Below are 9255 nucleotides of genomic sequence, written 5' to 3'. Positions count from 1 at the left end.
GCCTTCCCCAGGGGAGCCGAGAAGGGCCCAGGCTTGCGCACAAAGGGTCTCCGTGAATATTTACCAAACGGGTGAAGGGGTGTCTGCTTTGCCCCTTTTGTTTAGTCGCACTCTCGTTGTGACCCCTTAAGTGGAACCATCCCCCCGAACTCCGCCGGTTCCATTTCCCGGGTGGCTGCAGGGGGAGTCCACGGCAAGGGGAGGCGGGGAGGAAGGGACAAAGGCCCCAGCCCGCGCGCACAGGCCCGCGACCCACAAAGGGGAGCGCCGGCGGGGCCGCACGCGCCGCTCCCGGGGCGCTCCGAGCCCCCGCCCCGCGCGCCGCCGCCCGCAGCCGCCCGCAGGCCCGCCCCCGGGGCGGTGCCGGGTCCCCGCGGCGCCTCCGCCGGTCACGTGGCGCCGCTGCGGGCCGCGCGCCGCCGCCCGGTCGCGCCCTCCCAGCGCCGGGGACGCGGCGCTCGCGCTCCCGCCCGAGCCCCGGGAAGCGGCGAGCAGGCGGCGCCCGCAACATGCTCGCCTCGGGCCCGCGCGCCGCCCCCGTCCCGCCGCTCGCGGCGCCGCGGCTGCGAGGGTAGCGGGGGCCCGAGGGACGCCCCCGAGGCGCGCGCGGGCGGGGGCGGGCGGCCCCCCGCGCCCCGGCGGCGGCCGCCCCCGCGCCCATGGCCCGGCCGGAGGGCGAAGGCGCGCGGCCCGGTCCCCCGGCCGCCGCCTCGCCCCGCGCCGCGCGCTCGGCCCTCCCCGCAGCTGCTCGCGTCGCCCCGCGGGCGCCGGGCCGCCGGGCGCGCTAGGAGCCCCGGGCGCGGGCCGCCGAGCGGCGCAGGAGCGGGAGCGCCAGGGCCCGCGCGGCGGCATGTAGGTGCGGGCGCCCGCGACAGGGGGTCGGCGCCGGGCCCCGCCATGGCCGGGACGGACGCGGGGAGCCTGAAGACGGCGCGGCTGTGGCGGGACGCCGCCCTGCGCGCCCGGAAGCTGCGGGGCAGCCTGCGGCAGCTCGGCCTCGGCGCGGCCGCCGGCGACTCGCGCGGGGCCCCCGACGCCGCCCAGCTGGTGCTGCCCGCCGGCGTCGGGGACCTGGAGGTGCTCAACCTGGGCAACAACGGCCTGGACGACGTGCCCGCCGGGCTGGGCGCGGCGCTCGGCAGCCTGCGCGTCCTGGTCCTGCGCCGGAACCGCTTGGCCCGGCTGCCCGCGGCCGTGACCGAGCTGGGCCACCACCTCACCGAGCTGGACGTGAGCCACAACCGGCTGACGGCGCTGGGCGCGGAGGCGGTGGGCGCCCTGCGGGAGCTGCGCAAGCTCAACCTCAGCCACAACCAGCTGCCCGCGCTGCCCGCCCCCCTGGGCGCGCTGGCGCACCTGGAGGAGCTGGACGTCAGCTTCAACCGCCTGGCGCACCTGCCCGACTCCCTCGGGCGCCTCCGCCGCCTGCGCACCCTCGACGTGGACCACAACCAGCTGGCCGCCTTTCCGCGGCAGCTGCTGCAGCTGGCGGCGCTCGAGGAGCTGGACGTGTCCAGCAACCGGCTGCGGGGCCTGCCCGAGGACATCGGCGCCCTGCGGGCCCTCAAGATCCTTTGGCTGAGCGGCGCCGAGCTGGGCACCCTGCCCGGCGGCTTCTGCGAGCTGGCCGCCCTGGAGAGCCTCATGCTCGACAGCAACGGGCTGCGTGCCCTGCCCGCGCGCTTCAGCCGCCTGCAGCGCCTCAAGATGCTCAACCTCTCCTCCAACTGCTTCGAGGAGTTCCCCGAGGCGCTGCTGCCCCTGGCCGGCCTGGAGGAGCTCTACCTGAGCCGCAACCTGCTCACCTCGGTGCCCTCGCTCATCTCGGGCCTGGGCCGCCTTCTCACCCTGTGGCTGGATCACAACCGGATCCGCTACCTGCCCGACTCCATCGTGGAGCTGCGCGGCCTGGAGGAGCTGGTGCTGCAGGGGAACCAGCTCGCCGTGCTGCCCGACAACTTCGGCCAGCTCTCCCAGGTGGGCCTGTGGAAGATCAAGGACAACCCGCTGGTGCAGCCGCCCTACGAGGTCTGCATGAAGGGCATCCCGTACATCGCCGCCTACCAGAAGGAGCTGGCGCACTCGCAGCCCGCCGTGCAGCCGCGCCTCAAGCTGCTGCTGCTGGGCCACAAGGCTGCGGGCAAGACCCTGCTGCGGCGCGGCCTCACCCAGGACCCGCTGGAGGCCAGCCCCGGCGGAAGGGACCCGGAGAAGAGCTCCCCGCCGTGCCCGAGCAAGGGCATCGAGGTGACCAGCTGGACGGCCGACGCCTCCCGGGGCCTGCGCTTCGTGGTGTACGACCTGGCCGGCGACGAGAGCTACGAGGTCATCCAGCCCTTCTTCCTCTCCCCGGGGGCCCTGTACGTGCTGGTGGTCAACCTGGCCGCCTACGAGCCCCGCCGCTTCCCCGCCGCCGTGGGCTCCTTCCTGCACCGCGTGGGGGCTCGGGTGCCGCACGCCGTGATGTGCATCGTGGGCACGCACGCGGACCTGTGCGGGGAGCGCGAGCTGGAGGAGAAGTGCCTGGACATCCACCGCCAGATCGCGCTGCAGGAGAAGCACGACGCCGAGGGCCTGAGCCGCCTGGCCCGAGTGGTGGACGAGGCGCTGGCGCGCGACTTCGAGCTGCGCTCCGCCAGCCCGCACGCCGCCTACTACGGCGTTTCCGACAAGAACCTGCGGCGCCGCAAGGCCCACTTCCAGTATCTGCTCAACCACCGGCTGCAGATCCTGTCCCCGGTGTTGCCCGTCAGCTGCAGGGACCCTCGCCAGCTGCGGCGCCTTCGGGACAAGCTGCTGTCGGTGGCGGAGCACCGGGAGATCTTCCCCAACCTGCACCGCGTCCTGCCGCGGTCCTGGCAGGTGCTGGAGGAGCTGCATTTCCAGCCGCCGCAGGCGCAGCGCCTGTGGCTGAGCTGGTGGGACTCGGCGCGCCTGGGGCTGCAGGCGGGGCTGACCGAGGACCGGCTGCAGAGCGCCCTCTCCTACCTGCACGAGAGCGGCAAGCTGCTCTACTTCGAGGACAGCCCGGCGCTCAAGGAGCACGTCTTCCACAATCTCACCCGTCTCATCGACATCCTCAACGTGTTTTTCCAGAGGGATCCCTCCTTGCTCCTGCAGAAGCTGCTCGTGGCCACCAGCGGGGAGGGGGAGGCGGAGGCGGAAGGCCCCCCCTCGGTGGCACTGCCCACGCCGGGCCAGGACCTGCTCCGGGCCGCCCAGCTCCACCATTACGTGGAGGGCTTCCTGCTTCACGGCCTCCTGCCAGCGCACGTCATTCGGTTGCTGCTCAGGCCCCACGTGCAGGCCCAGCAGGACCTGCAGCTGCTCCTGGAGCTGCTGGAGAAGATGGGCCTGTGCTACTGCCTCAATAAGGCCAAGGGCAAGCCGCTCAACGGGGCCACGGCCTGGTACAAGTTCCCGTGCTACGTGCAGAACGAGGTGCCGCACGCGGAGGCCTGGATTAACGGGACCAACCTGGCGGGGCAGTCCTTCGTGGCCGAGCAGCTGCAGATCGAGTACAGCTTTCCCTTCACCTTTCCACCCGGGCTGTTTGCTCGCTACAGTGTGCAGATCAACAGCCACGTGGTGCACAGGTCGGACGGGAAATGTCAGATCTTCGCCTACCGAGGGAAGGTTCCCGTGGTGGTGAGTTACAGACCTGCCAAGGGGGTCCTGCGGCCGGACACGCTGTCCATCGCCAGCCACGCGTCCTTACCGAACATCTGGACGGCTTGGCAAGCCATCACGCCGCTGGTGGAGGAGCTGAACGTCCTGCTACAGGAGTGGCCTGGCCTGCACTACACGGTGCACATTCTCTGTTCTAAGTGCCTTAAGAGAGGGTCGCCCAATCCGCACGCTTTCCCAGGTGAGTGGGGAGGGCTCCCGCTCTTCTGGGGTGGGTGTTCAGAGGAGGACTGGAAGAGGTGAGTTTCTCGTTTGGAAGGATGTTTGATTCACGCCAGAGGTTCCCCAGGAAAGATCTGCAAGGTCACAGAGGAGGGTTTGGGGGCAAGGAGAAGGCCCTGCCCCCAAATATCTAAGCAGTAGGAAATTCAGTACAAGTGTCATGCTTTCCTAGTAGAAAGACCCAAACCTCCAAAGTGGATTCCAGCTACAACATTTTTGATCTGCTCTTTTTGCTTCCCAATTTAGCCCATATTTCCTGGAAAGAAAGTTTAGGTAATATTGAACAGGAGCTGGGTGAGTCTGGTGTTAGCCTGTTGCGGAGGCGTGGCTATAATGTATATTAGAGAGCTCCTGATGGGTGCTTTGAATTTTAAGTGCCTATTGTCGCATTCTTTCTTTTAATTTAGAGAGCAATCATAAAGTAAAAGTTGTGGCTCACTGTTCCTAAGAAATTCCACAGAATGTTTTCGTAATCGGGGTAAGTGATGGATGAGTCAAGACAACATATCCGAGCTCTGATGCATGACTAAATCTTGGGGCTGCTGTTTCATCCAGTGTTCTCTAGGGCATGAAAGATAGACAGGGAATTTCCTAGGGTATTTCCTGGCGGTTTTGAGTTGTAGAGTTGTCTTTTTGATAAGTGGTAGAGAATGGAGCTTTTTGACAAGAATTTGGAGGGGACGAAAAGCTGACAAGAGTTTCCTGGAGAGTGTTTTCCAACAGATTTTTTTTTTCCCCAACCATTACTGTGAAGTGGGAGAGATCCAGGGCTCTTGTCTGGGATTTTCTGAACCTGCCTAATTGGTATCATAAGTCTTCAGATGGTCCAGTCCTTAGCCTCTGTAAGCTCTTCTTTAACAACTCTGCTTTTTGTGGAACAGGCTTAGTTAACTAACAACAACATTCCAAGTTCTTATAAGCACATACCAGACAGAAGTATCATTACTAGTTTCTCCCCAGAGTCCATTTAGGGAGTGAGGAAATGGAAGCCTGCGTGCCACCCTGAGCTTTTTGTCCTGCTCTGGGTGCTGGCAAACGTGCAGTTTGTAGCGGTATCAGGAAGGAATTGGGTGCGAATATTTCCGAAGGTAACATCTTTCCGTTGCCCCAGATCTCAGCTGCTTTTAATTCTTCAGCTTGACAAAAGCGTCCAGTTACCAGTCACCTGAGCTGTCCATTCTTTGTGATTATCTGCAATCTCGTCACATTCTCTGACCCCGTAGACTCTCTGGTTTGTTTTGTATCTGCCATTGTACTTCATTCGTGGAAACAAAATACCTCGGTATTGTGTTACTAAATCGAATAAAGTGGCTGAGGGTTCTGTGTTCACAGGGTAGTTTTGAAGAAGCTCCCTAAAATTAATTCTTAACCCAAAGATGGAGCATCGGTAGAATTAATGTGGTTAAAAACAAAGGGAAAGAAGTAGTTTATCAAACAGGATTTTTGCAGAAAACTCCCAGGACTCAGGAGCAAATGCTGGGCTTGGATTTTTTTCTTTCTTTCTAACTACAGCTCTTTATTTCTGATTTTTAACATCTGTAAATTCCACAGACAAGTTTGTTGGAGGTGCAGAAACAAGTCCATTCATTCTCTTGTTCCTGTTTTGCCTCTTTGCTTTCAGATGAGGTTACACCTGGTTTGCTATCCAGGCTCTAAGGAAGCCTGGGTTTTTGTGTTTTGTTTTTCAAATATGTAAGCAAATGGTTGAAAAAATAGTAAAGTTATTTTAGAAATTGAATAGGAACACATCATACTTTGTTTTTACATTACTGAGTGTAATTCCTGTTTTATTTATGATCAGAGAAATAGATCATCTTTTTTGCTTTGTATAAGATTGTATTTCTTCCCAAAGTAGCAAAGGACACAAAGTATGGGAAAGAAGATGATTATTGTACAATTTGCATTAACTTAAGAGAGGAGAAAAACACGTTTTACTCTTATTTTACTGTAATAATCATTTGTAACTAATTGCCAAAATTCTGAGAGACTCATTAAGAGCTAAAGAAAAAGCTGGAAAGTGATGTAGAAACAGAATTAGGTCGCGGTGTTTGATAATTTAGTATATACATTAAAAATATGGTCATAAGTCTCTAGATTTTTAAAATCTGTTTTAATTTGGCAGAAGTATTTGAGTCTCTTAGTAGCCTTGTGTCTTTTTAAGTCATTTAGTTTTTTAGAGACTTAAACGGGTTACTTAGTTTCACATTTTATGAGTGTCAGTTTTATATATATACAGTGGTGACGAAACTGGATTAAAATTTTTTTCTGACTTCGGAAGTAAATAGCAAACTCCTTTCTCCTTGATTTTATGCAGAAGAAACAAAAAGTTGCATTAATGTCTTAAAATGTTTTTGCGTAAAAAGATCAGCGTTTTGGGCCCAGCCCTATTTAATTTTCTGGCAAGAACTTGATAACGTAGCTGGCCTGGCGAAGTGTGATGCTGGCCTGCACTTATCTTGCTTTTCACAAGAAATGTAGTGTTTGGAAAAAATCTTCAAACACCTCCTGGCGTTTAAAAGCTCTTATTTAAAAGATCCACTTGTATGGTCAGAGAGCCTTGTCTGTTTAAGATGAATGCGTTGAGTGACAGGAGAGTCTTCTGGAAAACCAGAGGTGGCCTGCGACGAGACCGGAAGGGCAGGTGTGGGTCTTTGCCTGCTCTCTGCAGGTGCTGACCACTGCCAGCCTGTCTTCCTTGGCCCCTTTCTCGTCTCTTTGTGCCCCAGAGCCAGTTTCTTCTGGTGGGATGTTCATGTTTGCTTTCCACCTCTCCGACCAGTGTGAGGTCTAAACTGGAGAAGGCGAACACTGCAGAGGTTGGATGTGATGTCTGTTGTGTACAAAGTGGAAGCTGGGCTGTATCTAGAATAGAGCCCACTGCTCTGATTTCCCCCGTATGAGCAAGTGCCCGGTGGGTGGGTTGAACTTGTGGTGGGTGTGATTTTTCTCCAAACATTCTGCTCTCCAGACCCTTACAGGTCATTTTTAAGAAAAGAAAGCAACCCAGATCAGTAGGCGGAAGATTAGTTCTATGGCTTTCTTTAAATTTAGCATCTTTCATTCATTCAGTAACTCAGTACTTTTCCACATCTTCCAAGTCAAATTAATAGTTGCCCTTCATTATTTTCTGCACGCCTGTGTACCTCCCTCTCTGACAGCACCTGGCGGGTCTGTGACAAATGAAAAATCGGTTGGTGTTTGCACCTGCCATGATTTCTCTTTGATTAGGTCATTCCGGTCTTCCTAGCAGGAGACACGCCTTAGGCTTTGTGGCCCCTCCAACGAGTGCTCGGGTGTTGGCTGAGTGATTGCATTTGGTCTTTGGTGAGAAAGAGATGTATTTGTGTCATCAGCGTCCTCTGAAATCCCCAGGTCTGCTCACTGTGGTCATCTTGCTTTGTGCTGCTTCCCGTCAGGCCCCGCCCCCAGATGTGCCTCTGGGATTCCAATTATGGCCACAGGACTGCTCCTTCCCTTGCTGGCTCCTTCAGTCTGAGCACTGAAGCAAGACAGAATTCTTGCTTTTAGTCTACTGTGGCTTTAGAATCGCTGGCATTTGAGCATGGCGTAGTTGTTTGGATTGAAGTCGCCGTTGTTTTTAGTTTCACAAAGGTTATTGAATATCTTTTTAGCTTGACTTCACTAATATGGATTCTTCTTGGCTGTCACTAGAACTCTCTTTGAACTCTCCTGGGCTTTGATTCTTATAGAAATCAAAATCTTAAGCCGTGGAGGAAAGAGATGCTGCGCAGAAGAGAATTCAAAGACTAGAAAGGCCTTTGGTGTGTTCATGTTTCAATGCTAAAATTTTTTTAAAAATGCAAAATGCTAAAATAGAATCTTCCTTAAATGCTAACATAGAATCTTCTGTCCATGCCTGCACAAGTATTTCAGAATTTCCTGGAGGAAGTCTGTTTCATTTGTTACAGCTATTCTGTGTCATACTCTGCTACCTGCTCCTCTTTCTTCCCGTTAAACCTCACCTATTTTATCTCTTACTGATTTGCTTCATCTTTTTTTAAAATAAATTTTTAGTTTATTTTTAAGATGCTTAGATTCCATAAAATGTTACATTAAAAATATAGGGGATTCCCATATGCCCCACTTCCCGCACCTCCCACTTTTCCCCACATTGACAACTTCTTTCATTTGTGCGGTACTTTCATTGCAATTGGTGAACACATTTTGGAGCATTGCCACACAGCGTGGATTATAGCCCACACTGTCATTTGCCCTCAATCCCACTCCATTCTGTAGGTTATGGCAGGATGTATAATGGCCTGGATCTGCCATTCAGGAAGATTCCAAGTCCTGAAAGTGCCCCCTATTTCCCTCTCCCTCATTTATTCCTCTTAGCACCTGAACTCGAGGGCAGCCCCCACAGACTGGCTTTGAGGTGAGGTGAGAGTGTGTTGGGAAGAAGTCAGGGGGCTGCTCCCAGGAGGAGGGGCTGGGGGGTGGGCAGCCCCGAGGGAGCGCTTCTGGTTGCTTTCTCCATCCGGCCATCCGCTGGCCTCACCCCACGGGAGCCCGTTGGATGAAGAGCCTGTCTGTCCATCCGTTAGGATGTGCTTTGTGTTCTTTATCCAGGGGCTGGTGCCAGCCTCGTCTCGCCCACACGGTGCGCCCCCAGCCCTGGCGCACCTCTCCCCGGGGTCCCTCCTGGGGAAAGCACCCCAGGAGAGGCCGCTCCAGGCAGGCCGGGCCAGGCGCCCACCTCCCCGGTCCAGCCTCTCTGCCAGCAGAGCTGGGTGCTGGGGGCCGCCAGGCTTGCCTGTCCCTGGGCTGGTCACCCTCGCGCCAGCGGGAGGACTGGAGGCCCCTTTGGGCCTGTGTGACCAGGCCCGCTGCACCATGAGGGCAGCTGACCCCGGGTCCCGCCTGCCCAGCCCGTGCAACCCGGGGCCTGTGCCCAGCACCTCAGACAGCCCCCGTGTCCATCGGACTCGCGCCTTGGTGGGACCCTCAGGGTGCTCGCCTAGGTGAGGCGGGACCGTGTCCTCGGCTGCCCGGCTCCGCCCTGCTGCTGACGTCTCACGGGATGTTCTGGCACTCCCAGGGCAGCGCCCCAAGGAGGGACAGGGTGCGCGGTGCTTTGGCCATTTTTTTTTTTTTTAAGTAAAGTTAATAGATCACAAGGAATGTTATGTTAAAAAACATTAAAAAAACAGGAAACATAAGAGGTTCCCATGTAACCCACTCCCCACCCCCACCACCTCATTTTTGTAAATGGTGTTTTTTTGAAGATATATACATCACACCAAAAAGTTACACTAAAAAATATGAGATTCCTGTATACTCCCCACCCCACCCCTCCCACACCAACAACCTCCCTCATCATTGCGG

The 9255-nt window shown here is 56.6% G+C and overlaps 1 protein-coding gene across 3 annotated transcripts in view; it reads left to right on the top strand.

Annotated features, from left to right (window-relative positions):
* Positions 1-741: 741 nt before the first annotated feature.
* MFHAS1 (multifunctional ROCO family signaling regulator 1) overlaps positions 742-9255 on the top strand; it is a 92732-nt gene continuing 84218 nt past the window's right edge. The window contains exon 1 of one of the 3 annotated variants that reach the window (XR_189042.5): positions 742-3868. Coding sequence is in view for 1 of the 3 variants with exons in the window: in XM_004479665.5 (XP_004479722.2) it covers positions 898-3868 (2971 nt within the window). In the remaining 2 variants the exon portion in view is untranslated. The remainder of the gene's footprint in view (positions 3869-9255) is intronic. The other 2 variants (XR_189041.5, XM_004479665.5) reach the window with 2 other exon arrangements.

The sequence above is a fragment of the Dasypus novemcinctus genome, chromosome 29 (genome assembly GCF_030445035.2).
Source record: "Dasypus novemcinctus isolate mDasNov1 chromosome 29, mDasNov1.1.hap2, whole genome shotgun sequence".
In the NCBI taxonomy this organism is placed as follows: domain Eukaryota; kingdom Metazoa; phylum Chordata; class Mammalia; order Cingulata; family Dasypodidae; genus Dasypus; species Dasypus novemcinctus.
This window is presented reverse-complemented; position numbering and strand designations above follow the sequence as displayed.